This window comes from Maylandia zebra, linkage group LG6, assembly GCF_041146795.1.
Source record: "Maylandia zebra isolate NMK-2024a linkage group LG6, Mzebra_GT3a, whole genome shotgun sequence".
Classification (NCBI taxonomy): Eukaryota; Metazoa; Chordata; class Actinopteri; order Cichliformes; family Cichlidae; genus Maylandia; species Maylandia zebra.
This window is the reverse complement of record NC_135172.1, coordinates 14,385,343-14,400,622: the sequence shown is the minus strand read 5'-3', so window position 1 is coordinate 14,400,622 and position 15,280 is coordinate 14,385,343. Positions and strand designations below refer to the sequence as shown.

The 15,280-nt window shown below is 41.3% G+C and overlaps 1 protein-coding gene across 1 annotated transcript in view; it reads left to right on the top strand.

The window, feature by feature from the left end:
* mad1l1 (mitotic arrest deficient 1 like 1) overlaps nucleotides 1-10,004 on the top strand; it is a 76,717-nt gene extending 66,713 nt beyond the window's left edge. Inside the window, exon 18 of the mRNA XM_004569025.5 lies at nucleotides 9,444-10,004. Within this exon, the coding sequence (XP_004569082.1) occupies nucleotides 9,444-9,593 (150 nt within the window). The 3' untranslated portion in view covers nucleotides 9,594-10,004. The remainder of the gene's footprint in view (nucleotides 1-9,443) is intronic.
* Nucleotides 10,005-15,280: the final 5,276 nt, after the last annotated feature.

Genomic DNA, 15,280 nt, shown 5'->3' with positions numbered 1-15,280 from the left:
AAAAGTAAACAAAGCTGGGGCATAGAAGCAGAACCGAGTCGTATGTGTGGACGGACAGTAACTGTGTGTATATGTAAGCATTTAAACACTGCAGAGAGTAGAATTAACAGTAACAGTATTGTAGAAATTCATTTCACCGAAACAATAACGTGGCGCACAGTGTGACGCATGCACCAGTTTATTGTATTTCCAGACTTGCTTTCGGCACAATTTACAGTGCACGCTACTCTGTTTTTTGTCAGACTTGAAATAGCCGAAATACCTTCACACTACGGAACTTCTATGGCTCTTCCGTTTGACAATCTCTCCGGCATTGGAACCATCGTCTGTTTTCTCTTCGGTCACGCTCGGTTGATTTTTCTAGTCGGCACACTCATTTCCTCCATTACGCGCTGGCTGCTTCCCAAACAAACACACGTGCGGCTTGGCACTTGTGCTGTACGTAACAAGTCACGCGACGTGACGCTGCGGCTGTGATTGGTTCGGCTCTGCGCTACTTAGTTTGGATTGGCTGACCTTTTTTTTTTTTTTTTTTTTTTATATTTTAAGAGGACAAGAGCGGCGAGGTCTATCGCGATAGCTTAATTTCTCTATCGAGTAAAAGTTATATCGCGATACATATCGTTATCGTTCTATCGCCCAGCTCTAATTTTATAGCACAGCTTTGATGTGTAATTAAAATCTGTAATCACAGGTTAGCCTGTGTTAACAAGCAAAAATGACTCCTCCCCTTCATCTGTACTTAAACAGAATTGTTTATGAGTGCATCCGATATCAGTTTGCAACCTACTCAGTACAAGTCCATTTGGAGACCTGTTGATTTACTCAGGCAGATATGTGACCTTCTTGGACATTAAAAGAACCAAAAAGCGTCTTTCATTCATTCATTTATTAATTTAAACAGTTCTTCATATAGTAACAGTTTGTTCAACAGTGCTTTGGTCTTTTTCAGCCTTTATCAGAGTTTTATGTTATCAGACTATGTGCAGAGGTTGAGCCACAGTTCACTTTCACTTCAGCTTTTTTCCCCCTTTTTCTTAAACCTTCAGTTTGCCTCAAAAACGTCAAAGCTAATGCATTATAACACACTGTTACACAGACGCAGCACATTTAGCTGTGATTGAGGGGAAAAGCTGTTTTTGATGGCCCATTTCTGTGTCACTGCATTTCTTTTTATGAATAATTGGCTGAGGGTCAGTACTCGCTGTTTTGGCAGGAGAAATATTCTTTCAGCTTGCTCCAACATCCCTTGCTTGACGGCCACTAATGCATAACTAGCTGGGTGTAGCAGCTGGAGAGTAAATACACAAAGAAAATGACAGCATCATAACAAACATCATGAATAAACCCTTGATCTGATTCACAATCATATCAACTAAACGATGTCTATTAGTGTGTTAAGATTAGTTTCCCCTGAAAACAAGAGTTCATGTTATGTCAATGATCCTCATACGGAGCACTGGAGGGACTGTAAACCTGACAAATGGCAGCATTCAGTCTTTTTACTTCAGGTGATATTTTTCTTTCTACTAGAAACATAAACGCAACAAGGTTATGACAGCCCCATTTACTGTTAGACGTATTGGCACTTGAGAGGTGGAGGGAAACATACCTGGAAAAGTTGATGGTCAACATCAGTGTGAAAAGGTAATAACTGAATACAGAGAAGATGTACATCTTGTTAAGTAACACAAGAAAAAACGCAGGACTATTTAAAAAAAACAAAACGAATTGAAAGTTACCAACTTGAAGATTAAAACCACCACTATTGCAGAGCAAAATCCCATGTAGATCGCTCAGAACTTTCCAGTGTCCAACATGCCCAGAGGATTGATGTGAATATCTTCGGCGAGCCCTAAGATTCCTGGTCAAAATTTAGCCAGTGATGTGATGCTGCCATATCTGTCAGCCACTGAGTCCATTGCACTTATCTAGACTTTAACAAATATGTGGACAGAAATTCGGGGTCTTAAAAGATGACCCCTGACGACCTTGCTGAAATAGTTACACGTCTGCTGGCTCAATCATCTGGACGCAAGTGCAGGTCGTCCGGTAATTTGGTTTATGGTCAAATATTTGCTTAACTAATGACCCTCACATCAGCTGTACTGTGTGTTTAGCCCTAATTAGCAAATGTTAGTGTTACAGAGGTAGTGTCGTGACATTGTCAGTGTGAGCATGTTAGCAGGGTGATGTCAGCAGTCGGCTCCAGGCACCACCACTGTGCAGCCTCACAGAGCTTGTAGCATGGGTGCTGCAAATGGCCGAACTGAAATCGAAAATGGTGAGCTTAATATAGCCTCAAAAAGGAACTGTAGAGTTGAAAGTTTTCAGACTGTAAAGTTATAAATTACATAATGGGAGCGGTGCTGAAGCAAGGCAGTTTGTGTGCAAACATTGCTGGAGTCTGGCTCTTCACCGCCTTATTCATTGTGCCCTCTTACCGTGTCTCCATGTTGCTCTGCCTCAGTCCCAGAGCACTGCTGCTTTTTGTATCTATAACCTTTAGTAATCTTTGTAAATCTCTGTAACCTTAGTTCAGGTGTGTGTGTGTGTGTCTGATTCCACGTTTGGCCACTTAAAACAATTGTTTTGTTCAGTGCTGTACTGTTTCGCCTCACGTTGAGGCTGGTATCTCAGTTTTCCTTTCTAGACGACCGTGAGCGTCCTCGCAGTCTTCGGACCCCAGAGGCCTCCATCAGCTTGTCCACTCTTACGTGTCTCTCACACACAGACTGCCAAAGACAAACACACAGATCTCCATGGTAACTAGTCCCAGTGTTTTCTCTTTGATCTATGCGTTTCATGTTCTCCAAGCCACGGCGTTTTTTAAAAACGCGTGCGTGCACACGTGTTTGTATGCGCGTGTCTGTGATTTGAGTCGCAGCTTGAGGATATGGTGTAGCTTTGAGACTGCAGCGCAGAGGGAAAAAAAATCTCACCAGGGATTGTCAGGCAGTTGGATGAAGTGATGGGAAGTAGTCAGAGAAAAGATGGTGCGATTAGAAAAGCCTTTGAACTGCTGTGTTGCGGTGATGCACAGATTATTTTAGAGGGAAATCAAGACTACATTTTTTTTGAAGAAGTGACCAAAGCCACATTTCTTTCAGGTGTCCTAATTACACACAACTATGATCAGGATCAGCTAAGCTGGTTTTCAGAGTTAAACTTGTTCACTACTTGTAAAGTAGTATATCCTGCTGGCATCGCTATTTAATTGAGTGGGAAGAGAGGATCAACGCAGCATAGTATCAAAATATCTCGGCCTGGCCATATTGTATTCAATGAACAAAAAAGAAACAAGACAAAACACAACATATAAACCTCAATAAAAAATGTTAAATATTTGTAAAAATATAAAACCATAATATACATAAAATTAGAGCTGGGCGATAGAACGATAACGATATGTATCGCGATATAACTTTTACTCGATAGAGAAATTAAGCTATCGCGATAGACCTCGCCGCTCTTGTCCTCTTAAAAAAAAAAGAAAAAAAAAAAAGGTCAGCCGATCCAAATTAACACTTAGACCCCCGGAGAGCAGTCATTTTGGTTTTCTACCTTAGACCCCTGCGGAGTCATCATTTTGCGTTTCTACCTTTAAAAGCCGGAGAGCAGTCAGTCAAATGCTGGAGTCGTTCATATGTATATTAGGTCGTTACCTAGGAATTCTGGAGGGAGGGGAGTGGGGGTGAGTGATTGAGGGGGTGGGGGAGTGGAGTGTTGCATGATGTCTTGGAAGCGGTTTCGTGCCATAGTTCCAATTATCTGTGGGTTTCCCAGGTTTGCTGACCAGCAGTCATTTACCGATGGAACCCTGTAAACCCCCCGCAAGATGACAATTGCAATAAATGCCATTAGTTCAGGGAGGTCCATGAACCAATGAACATGCTCCATGCACCACTCAGCAGGCCATTTGTAAATATGTGTACAAATGGTTGGTTTTTTGTACTGTTTTCATCAATAAATGTCAGCAACAAAGGACATACACCCATGTGTGTTGATTTCTCCCTAAGATGGCAAACTGAAACACTCCAAGTTGGTGACTTTTGGAGATTTGTTTCCCTGGATGATTGAGAATGCATCAAGATGAAACACAAAAGGAAGCTCACCGCTTTTGTTGCTGCCATAAATGCCATTAGTTCAGGGAGGTCCATGAACCAATGAACATGCTCCATGCACCACTCAGCAGGCCATTTGTAAATATGTGTACAAATGGTTGGTTTTTTGTACTGTTTTTATCAATAAATGTCAGCAACAAAGGACATACACCCATGTGTGTTGATTTCTCCCTAAGATGGCAAACTGAAACACTGAAACACTCCACTCCCCCACCCCCTCAATCACTCACTGAGTGATTGAGGGGGTGGGGGAGCTGCTAAAAGCGGTGAGCTTCCTTTTGTGTTTCATCTTGATGCATTCTCAATCATCCAGGGAAACAAATCTCCAAAAGTCACCAACTTGGAGTGTTTCAGTTTGCCATCTTAGGGAGAAATCAACACACATGGGTGTATGTCCTTTGTTGCTGACATTTATTGATAAAAACAGTACAAAAAACCAACCATTTGTACACATATTTACAAATGGCCTGCTGAGTGGTGCATGGAGCAAGTTTTGGGTGGCTTGCGACCTAAAATCCAAGTACACAGATGCAAAAAAAATCAGGCCACTGTGCGATGTGTTCACTGCTACAGGTACACATGTGGTAAATGCAGACGACAGATACCGTGGCAGTGCCAGGATTGTGAGTGATTGCTGAAAATGTTGAAATGTACTCACTCACTTTTTATCATTATTTGTAAATATGTGTACAAATGGTTGGTTTTTTGTACTGTTTTCATCAATAAATGTCAGCAACAAAGGACATACAAAGGACATGTGTTGATTTCTCCCTAAGATGGCAAACTGAAACACTCCACTCCCCCACCCCCTCAATCACTCACCCCCACTCCCCTCCCTCCAGAATTCCTAGGTAACGACCTAATATACATATGAACGACTCCAGCATTTGACTGACTGCTCTCCGGCTTTTAAAGGTAGAAACGCAAAATGATGACTCCGCGGTCAATTTAGCCAATTTAGCTTCCACTTCCACCATTTGACTGCTCTCGGGTTTTATAGGTAGAAAGGTAGAAGCCTGGGGATGCTAGTGTTAAGTAGCGCAGAGCCGAACCAATCACAGCCGCAGCGTCACGTCGCGTGACTTGTTACGTACAGCACAAGTGCCAAGCCGCACGTGTGTTTGTTTGGGAAGCAGCCAGCGGGTAATGGAGCCAGCGCATAATGGAGGAAATGAGTGTGCCGACTAGAAAAATCAACCGAGCGTGACCGAAGAGAAAACAGATGATGGTTCCAATGCCGGAGAGATTGTCGAACGGAAGAGCCATAGAAGCTCCGTAGTGTGAAGGTATTTCGGCTATTTCAAGTCTGACAAAAAACAGAGTAGCGTGCACTGTAAATTGTGCCGAAAGCAAGTCTGGAAATACAATAAACTGGTGCATGCGTCACACTGTGCGCCACGTTATTGTTTCGGTGAAATGAATTTCTACAATACTGTTAATTCTACTCTCTGCAGTGTTTAAATGCTTACATATACACAGTTACTGTCCGTCCACACATACGACTCGGTTCTGCTTCTATGCCCCAGCTTTGTTTACTTTTTCCCACCGAGGCTTCTAGACTTCTGATTGGCCAACATTTCTGCACGGTTAGGAATCTAGCGCCACCTGCTGCTTTGGCATGTTCATAGCAGCGTTTTCTTTCATTTCTCCCTTTATGTGTGGACGGGATTATTTTTTAAAACGAAAACGGAAAATCTCCGTTTTCAAAAATACCCGTGTACGTGTGGACGTAGCCTCAGTCTCTGACTGGAAGCGCTAATTCATCATTCGGCTTTTGTCAGACTAAAGTAACTGTTAAAACTGTTTGAAAAGCTCAGCTATACAACAAGGAGAGATTGAGAATTTCCTTTTAGTTCTCAGTTTATTTGATATTGACAAAAGTTAGTCAGTTTTGTCTGTTCTTCTGTAAAACAAACTAAGATTTATTTTTAGAATTAATACTTTATTTCTAAGTGGAATTGACAATTTAGTCTGTTTCGTTTGTTCTATTTTGAAACTTAAACGCTTTAGCGGCTGCCTTTTGTGTAGTTTGCAATATTTGCCTTTATTTATCTGAAAAAGTCTCATGTTCCTTAAGTACATCTACCCTGTTGAACTTATTATGGGAAATAAATATTTAAAAACAAGCTGCTGATTATTTCACATTTTACTTGTGAGCAATGGCACATTTAAATCTTACAAATATAGTTATTTGGCTTATATCGTGATAGATATCGTTATCGCCTGAAATGAAAAAAACATATCGTGATATGAAAAAATCTCATATCGCCCAGCTCTACATAAAATACAAAATTACTTAGAAGAAATCAATGAATACACAAACACTTCAGCCAATGCTTCCTCAGACTGGATGAGTAACGGGAACACTCACTGTCGGATCAGTGAGTACTTTCTTAAAAGTGCTTTAAAAGTTTAAACACCCACAGCTACAAACATCTGACTGGGCATAGATATCCTATGAAGGATTCTCATTGCATCATTATATGCAACATGCAGCTTCTGCGTGCTACATTATTTGTAAGATGACCACAAGGGTGCAGTATATAGCACTGTGCGATACACTTTAAATAAAGCCACTGTAACTGGAAGTGAACAAAAGCTGAATTTTCATGCAATAGTATTTGCCTGCACATAGAGCTTACATCGTTATCTGTATATGTCATCATCATCGTTCATTTGCTCAGTAATAACGTGCCCGAGGTATTTCACCTTTTTATGAACGTCAAGAGTATTTTGGGACAGTTTAAACAAAGGTTAAAATTTAGCTGTTCATCCTGCTTGATTCTACATATCAAGATTGCGCTTTTAACAGCATTGTACAGGGTGGGCCATTTATATGGATACACCGTAACAACATGGGAATGGTTGGTGATCTTAAAGTCCTGTTTGTGGCACATTAGTATATGTGAGGGGGCAAACTCCTCAAGATGGGTGGTGACCATGGTAGCCATTTAGAAGTCGGCCATCTTGGATACAACTTTTGTTTTTTCAATAGGAAGAGGGTCATGTGACACATCAAATGTGCAATACTCATCTTAGTTTCAAACGACCTGCCAGTGCGCCCCCCCCCCCCCCCCCCCCCCCCCCCCACACACACACACACACACATACTGTGTGTGTATAAAATTTGATGTAATTTCTAAACAATTAATACAATCTGCACTTCGTGATTGTTTGATTTAATATCCACTCTGGCGCTGTACAGAGACTAAATCACCATAAAAATTAAACAAAATAAAAAATACACCACCACCCAATCCTAATGACACGGTGGGAGTAAAATTACTCTTACATTAGAATTGGACTTATTACATACATGTTACAAGTGTCTTTGAAAAAACAGAAGCACACCTATGACTTGATTTAGTTTAGCTTGTCTTTTGAAGCAGAACGTCTCTAAGGCTACGTTCACACTGCAGGCGAAAGCGCATCAAATCCGATTTTTTTTTTTTACCCTATGCGACCCATATCCGATCATGCTATGACAGTGTGAACGGCACAAATCCGATATTTTCAAATCCGGTCTGGGTCACTTTCGTATGTGGTACTGAATCAGATACATATCCAATGTTTTAGAAAGCGACTGCTGTTTGAACGGTCATGTCGCATTAAATCCGTCTTTTACGTCACCGACACAAGACAGACGCCAATTATCAGCGCCGGAGAAGACATCGCGAACGCTTCCTGGCCATCCAGTGTAGATGTCAGTGAAACTGTTGGGAAGACAACGTTGGAGAAACGTGAACATTTTATTTGTACTGTATAATCTGCAGATTCTGACAGAAATCTGCAACCACCCTTTGAAGCACCGCTCCTCTCTAAAACAGCAATAAGGATCATTAGGCAGGGATAGCTCAGTAGGTAGAGTGGTGGCCCCATGATCAGAAGGTCGGGGGTTCGACTCCACTGAACGGCTACCCTGAGGTACCCCTGAGCAAGGTACCATCCCTACACACTGCTCCCCGGGTGCTGCATTGGTGGCTGCCCACTGCTTCACTGGGTGAATGGGTTAAATGCAGAGGAACTATTTCCCTATGGGGACTAACACATACACATTATTACACATACATTATTATTAGGTTATCTACATTAAATAACAAAATAACTTAAAGCAAAAATTGGGAAACGTAAAGTCCGAAGTCTTTATATTAAGAGCCATCAGTCAAGCAATACTGTTTGCTCTGGGCCTAAACAGAGCGCGTTGTGTGTGACGTCTTGCTGTCACATTTTATTTGTAGTGTGAACACGCAGACAAAAAAAATCGGATTTGATCAAAAAATCTGAATTGAGCATCAAGACCTGCGGTGTGAACGTAGCCTAACAGACTTTGCGGCTCTGACTATAAACTTTTCATTCATATTTCCAAAGAATGACATTGAAACAGCAGGTCAGTATATCTGCGTTTCCTGAGCGCGCTCCATACTGCATTAAGCCTCACTTAGGCATTGTGCAGTCAGCTAGCAAATGCCATTAGTTCAGGTATCCACTCCTCTCAGCCATTAGAGATTTGTGACTCTTCACACAGAAATGAACAGTTCACTTCAGGTTGTTGTGTGAGAGGAAGCGCACTAATTAGTTTATCAAATAATACTTTTTACAACACAGTCATGCACTACCTTGCAATTTCCAGCTGTTTTGTTCAGTCTTAGAAATAATGATGCTCAAACAGGATCCGTTTGTCAAATCATTAATTATCATTTTTTTTCCTAATGTGTTTTTAACTCCAGGTCTCACACAGTGAGAGGACATTTACAGAGTTGCTCCTTCAATAAAAGTGCTCTGTTGGAAATGATTTAGCGCGGGGTTAAATCTTTGTCTGTTAATACCCTTTGATTTATTCTTTTCTCGACTTCTGGACTTCTGTTTCTGATTAAATGCCATTCTTCAGTATTTTCCCTTTGCCCTTCGTTTTATGAGCCTTCTTGTGACACTTGTCAAATCAGAGATTTGTGTGTCTGACACACATTGACATGGGGCATTTCTAAGATGTCTCAATATCTTCTCTGTATGTCATGGGACTCTGCTGCTCACTGCTTTCCCCCTCCCTGCGATGCTTTAATTACTTTATCCCTTGTTTCACTCATCCCTTTCTCCTTCACTTCATCGCCCCGAGCTGCTCCTCATTCCTTTTAATTAATCCACACAGATTTAGACACCTTCACCCTGCTGTGAATGCACACACACGCACACACACTAATTCCTAGTAGAGAATAACAACTTTTAAGTGAGCTTGCTTCACTTTGAAAGTTTTTTTTTTTTGTGTGGAAACAAATGCAGTGGGTCTGATTGCTTGTTATTGTGTGTTGTGTTTTGGTTCAGGGCTCCAACGGAAGCATGCAGCTTATGGAAACAGAGTTCTCCAAAACTCTGGGAGAGATGGTGGCTCTTCATCTGCATCACCAGAAGAGCATCCCAGCGTTCCTCTCCGCCGTGACCCTCGACCTCTTCAGCCGACAGACCACAGTCTGACAGAACTGCACACCATCTCACACACTCGTGTAAAAATTCGAGATGAGCTTAACTTTTATTTTGACTTTCCCCCCCCCCCATCGCCCTCTATATACTTCACTTTTCCCCTCGCCTCATACAATATTCATAAATTGTTTTGATTGTGCCGGTATGTTTCAGCAGCTCTGTTGTATGAATAGATCAGCGAGTGCTGTTTTTGTGGCGGATGAGCACCTGCTTTGATAGAATTTCTTTCATTGAAAAGCAGCTTGGTGCGCCTATTTGTACAATGAATATTTCATCAATAAAGTCTCGAGGAAACCATTTTTTTTTCCTAGTCATCATGAAAATGATCCATAAAAATCACTTATATTTGTATTTAGAGCCTTCTTTAAAAAAATAAAAATAAAAATACTGGATGTTGGAAACACACTTCCTCTAAGTTTGTTCCTTTCTCTAGGGCAGCGGTCCCCAACCCACGGGCCTCAGACCGGTACCGGTCCGTGAGTAGTTTGGTACCGGGCCGCGAGAGTTGAGGCTCGGGTGTGAAATGTATGGTTTTAGCGTTATTTTGTTATCATTTTTATCGTTAACTCTGTTTTCCTGGGTCTTTTCACGTGTGTTATGAATAAATCTTCTTTTTTTTCGGTACTGGTACTAGTTTTATTTTGTTGTATTTATCCACGACACCTTAAAACCGGTCCATGGCACAAAAATGGTTGTGGACCGCTGCTCTAGGGGCCTTATACAAGAGAAAAGAAGCAGTTGTAGTTCCACTCTGTCCGAGCCAATCTGAGCCGGTGTCAAAGCAATCACTGAATCCTGCTTAGTTCAGTTTGTAATTCAGATTTGTTTTTCCCCTCACAAGATTTTTAAAGGTTGGAAGTCAGGAGGCGGTGCAGGGTAATCACACGGGGAGTATTTGTGCGTTTCCACTGTCAGCAGGATCACTAAGCTTGACTGACACTGAAACACTGAAGGAGTAACCGTGTGCAGTCATTTTAGATGTAATAGATGGAAAAATCATGGATATGGGTAATTTAAAAATTTGTGTCACCTATCAGCCTGTCACCCAGGAGAAACGGAGCAGGCGCGAATGAAAGGAACAGTGTCATACAGTATAATATTAGTTCAGGACTCTGAATTTCAATTGAGAAATTATGTATTTGCTCTCTCTTACTTGTTCCTGTGCACCAGCTTTACAGAAGAATTACAGTGTGTGGTGTGCCATGTGCAGGGAAGCTGTAATGTTTAGTGCCTGTAACACAGTCATTGTCCTTGAGTTTGATGAATTGCGATTTATCCCCTTTATGGCTTCAGTTAGCGATTGCATCTTTGTGTGTGTGTGTGAACACAACACAAGTGGAATTTCTTGGTAACAATAACGTGAAAATGGCAGAAATAAACACACTGAAGAGGGGAAATGAGGAAGCCGTCCAATAAAACCGAGAAACAAAAGGAAGCAAACTGAGGATGAAGCCACTCATCACAGCAACGATATAAGGACTCCAGCTGGCCCAGCCATATGCCTCATGAGGCAACATATTCTGCACAGTACATGCCACATACTGTCCTTGTTTTGTTTCTGTTTTTTTACACACATTCTTTTTCACAGCGCAGCACATCTGAACACCCACCGCCCCGATGAGGTCATGTGTTTGAGGGTTTTGCGTAAGCTGTGCAGCACACGCTGCGATCTGCTGTACCTTTTGTTGTTTTTGTCTTAAATTTGAAATGAAAATGTTAATAAAACACATTGGACTGTCGATCGAGTGAGATTTAATGAGTCACTGCGTTAATAAATACCCAGACCGCAGGCATTAGGAGACACTTGGATTTGGAGCTAGCACCCGAATGACTGGTGTCCGGGCTCGCACCCATGGGTCTAATTTGCCTCAGACTATGTCCAGATTGACAGATTGGCTACACAGAAGGTGTAGTGTGAGCAGCATGTCAGTGGAGCAGCAACAGCCGCTCTGCCCCTTTCCAGAGTTAGGAAGGGGGGGGATCCATCCTTGTGTTATTATAAAGCACTCTAAGTGTTTTGGTGTTTAATAAGCCTTCACACTAATGGAACTGTTACCCAAACTGCACTTCCTGGATCACATTTTTTGTCATGGATAATTGAAGAAACACGTTTTTGTTTTGTGTTTTTTTTCTTTCTGAATGCTGATTACATGTAAATTAGTCTCTACTGAACAGTGTCTATAAATGTGCAAGCTCAACCAAAGAGGTAACGAGTAGTAGCCACTGAATATGTACTAGTGGACAGCTCGGGTGTATTGCTTCTTGCACGACACTGTATTAACTTAATATTTATTTTATTTATTTATATTTTGGGGTGTTCAAACTCCTTATTACTATAGCAGCAGGTTGTGTGCTTAGAGGGCCGAGCATTACCAAGTGGATATAGTTAAGACTACGTCTAAGCACGGCTCTCTTTCTGGAGTCAAACTCCCACCAGGGCTGGAGTTGCTCTGAGTCAAAGTTGCTGCCAGCGCTCCTGTCCGACAACCCAATAACATGGTGCTGGATGCCGAAGGAATCTGTCAAACCAAAGTACAAGGATTTCTGGGCTTAGCTGACAAATAAAACAGGTGAGGAAAAAAGAGAGCCTGCTAGTGCTACTGTAGAACAGTCTACGGGGTTATTAAATGAGAGTTAACCTACACGCTGTACGTTTCCATTTTGCAATAGAGGAAAAATGTCTGGCACGTTATGGTTCTCTTGCCATTTCTAGCTCATTTCTAGTTCATTTTTGAACAGTGACTTTTTCTTTTTTGCTATTACCTTCATCACCAAATGCTGTTTCCTGTCTTGAGATGCTCTGTCAGGCCTTTACTGCAGCTTCAGTAGCTGCTTGTTTGAGTCCTGTAGACCTTCCCCTCCATATTAGACAAGCGTCATCAGTGCAGGTCTTTAAGTCCAGATTGAAAACCTATTTTTATTCCCTGGCTTTAAACTCTGTAGGAAACGGACACCTTTCTTATTAATTTTATTGTATTATTAATTATTTTATTGTATTTTTAATTTCGCTAGTTGTTTTTGATCTGATGATGATGATGAGTCTCTGCCTCCGATTTTGTATTTGTGTTTCTAAGACTGAACTGTGCACACTCCAGATTTCAGTTCCTGAAGCCATCTCTTGGTTGTAGACAGCAACATGCCTCCTGCAGTGTGTTCTTTTTCAGCCTAATGATGGCATCTCCTTGGGTCTCATCTTGATACCAAATACAAGTTCAGCACTTGGAATCACCGACAGATCTTTTATCATTGTATTTTTGTACTTAGTACACAATACCTTTGAATTTTGTTACAATAAAATATAGATTTGTGTAGAAAATCAATTAGAAAAATCAAGTTGACTCCACATGCATTTAGTCTTATTTAAATACTTTGGCATAAGCTGTGTTAATTCACCAGATTTCAACCTCGTGGGACAGATTTACACAATAAAATCAAGCAAAAGCACAAAACTCATTTTCAGTTGATTGACTTCACAGATCTTTTGTCTGAAATAATGGGGAGCAGGCTTCACCTCGCCTGTTTTTCAATTATAAGTCCAATTCCCTTTGAGCCTATAGAAATGGGGGACTATGCAAAAAAGTAATGTTACTTATTAAATGCCTTGAATTAAAGCTGAAAGCCTGCACTTCAATCCTATACAATTGATTTGGAATGCACTGCGGTAGTGCACAGAAGTAAAACTACCAAACTTGTCATTTTTCAAAAACTTGTGTTTGTCCCAGTAGGTCCACTGTTGCATTGGGGGACACTTATATGAAACCTGTCCAAAGTTTCAGATAATTTTAGTCCAAATCTAAGTGTTCAGACTCCCCTAATCACCGTTTTCCTTACATGGGTCTCTCTTTTTCAGCTTTCCTGAGCACGCCACCGGCACACACCTGTTGACTCTGCATGTACGTTTGAATGAATCAAATAGGAGGGATATTTTTTTCTCCGACACAGCCACTGTGGGCAAAGAACAGTTTCGTTTCTGTCTTTGAATTTTAATTTCTGTTGTTTTTTCAGTCACGATGTCATTAGTAGCCTTCAGAGTGTTGTTGTGCTTAAACAATGGCTTTTTGCTCCAGGCAAAAAAGAGAAGATATGTTTAAGACTGTCCTTTTTTTTAGGTTTTGTTTGCTTGTAATCAGCTGGAACCATGGTTAGCTCTAGTTTACCACAGAGAATTACCTGAAACACAGCTAATAAAAGAATGATTGCTTCCTAATCCTTAGTGCATTGCTACAACCTTAAGTGTAGCCTACATCAGAATAAAAGAAAAACAGCAAAGGCAGTGAACATCTCAATCGACCACATTATTTCCATTATTATTATAATCCTTCGCTACCTGCTAAACTACAACCCCCTCACACTCTTTCATCTTCCTGCTCCCCTACGCTCTTTTATTCATTCCTTTATCTTTATTTCATCAGCCCATCATCTCAGAGTCGAAAAACAATTAGCACAACCCTTGATATCTCATTAACTATAAATGAGATGGTGGAGTGAGGTTAAAAATTCCATAGCTGAGCTGTGCGCCGTGCATCAGATTGCACTGGCGTGCCAAACCTCATCAGACAGTAAACAATCCGTTTGAAAGGTGTATTTTTAAAAGAAAATACGCAGCGGAAATCATCTCAAGGCAGCATTAAATCTTTAAAAGCAATTCTTGTGCATGATTAATTTATCTTTTATTTATTTTTTTTTAAAGTAAAGGAGTGGTACTTCAACTTCATCTTTTCAGCTTTATTTTTTGTAAACCACAGAGAAATATTGATGAGACCCGCTGAGGAGAGACATGCCCGCTACAGAGGGGAGTCTCAGCTGGAAACTAGAGGGAGGCTTGTGGGACAGTAAAAGAGGAGAGAGAGAAAGAAGCTGCCACTTTGTTCTTTCATCTCATCCCTCTTCCCTCTCTCTGTCTCTCTGTCTATACCTTCCTCACTAAACTCTCCATCTGCCGGCTTCCACTCGCACAGGAAGCTCTGCATCATTTTCTCTGAAGTGAGTCTTTCTCCCAGTGCTTCCTCCAGTCTCCAGCTCTCTCCTTCACTGTAGTCCCAGCAGAGAGAGAGAGAGAGACAGTGCAGCTGTCATGCTTTAGTTCAGATCTGAGCTTCTTCTCCTCGGGTTCCCCCCTAGAGTAGAAACAGCAGGATACTGTATTTACTGAATAAGGTGTGTGTGTGTGTGTGTGTGTGTGTGTGTGTGTGTGTGTGTGTGTGTGTGTGTGTGTGTGTGTGAGGGCATTCATGTATTCTTACAGTATTGTGGCCCAGAACAGCAGTAAAAAGCTCTTTGCTATGTAACTGTTTTATGTGAAGGAACCCAGTCCAATATTTAACTGGTCGTAACAGATGCTGAACTTTTACAGTTATTGTAATGCGGTGCCTTTTCCAGCTGAAATGAAATTCTTGGTACCGACTTGGATTTAGAGATCCCGCAAACGTGAACGTTCAACACAGCAGGAGGTGTGAGGTTTATCGTACAGGCTTAACGTTTAAAATCGAAAGAAAACCTCAGCAGAGAAAGTAAAAGAGAATTCAACTCTGACCTACTGCCAGCAGTAGGCGCGTGCCAGATTTTCTTTTGAAATTATAAATGCTGAGATTATTGTAATGGGAATGCCTACCTGGAAGACAAAACAAGGCTTTATTGGGTACTGTTGCATGATTTAAGCTCACCCTTGAAATAGGTCTTAG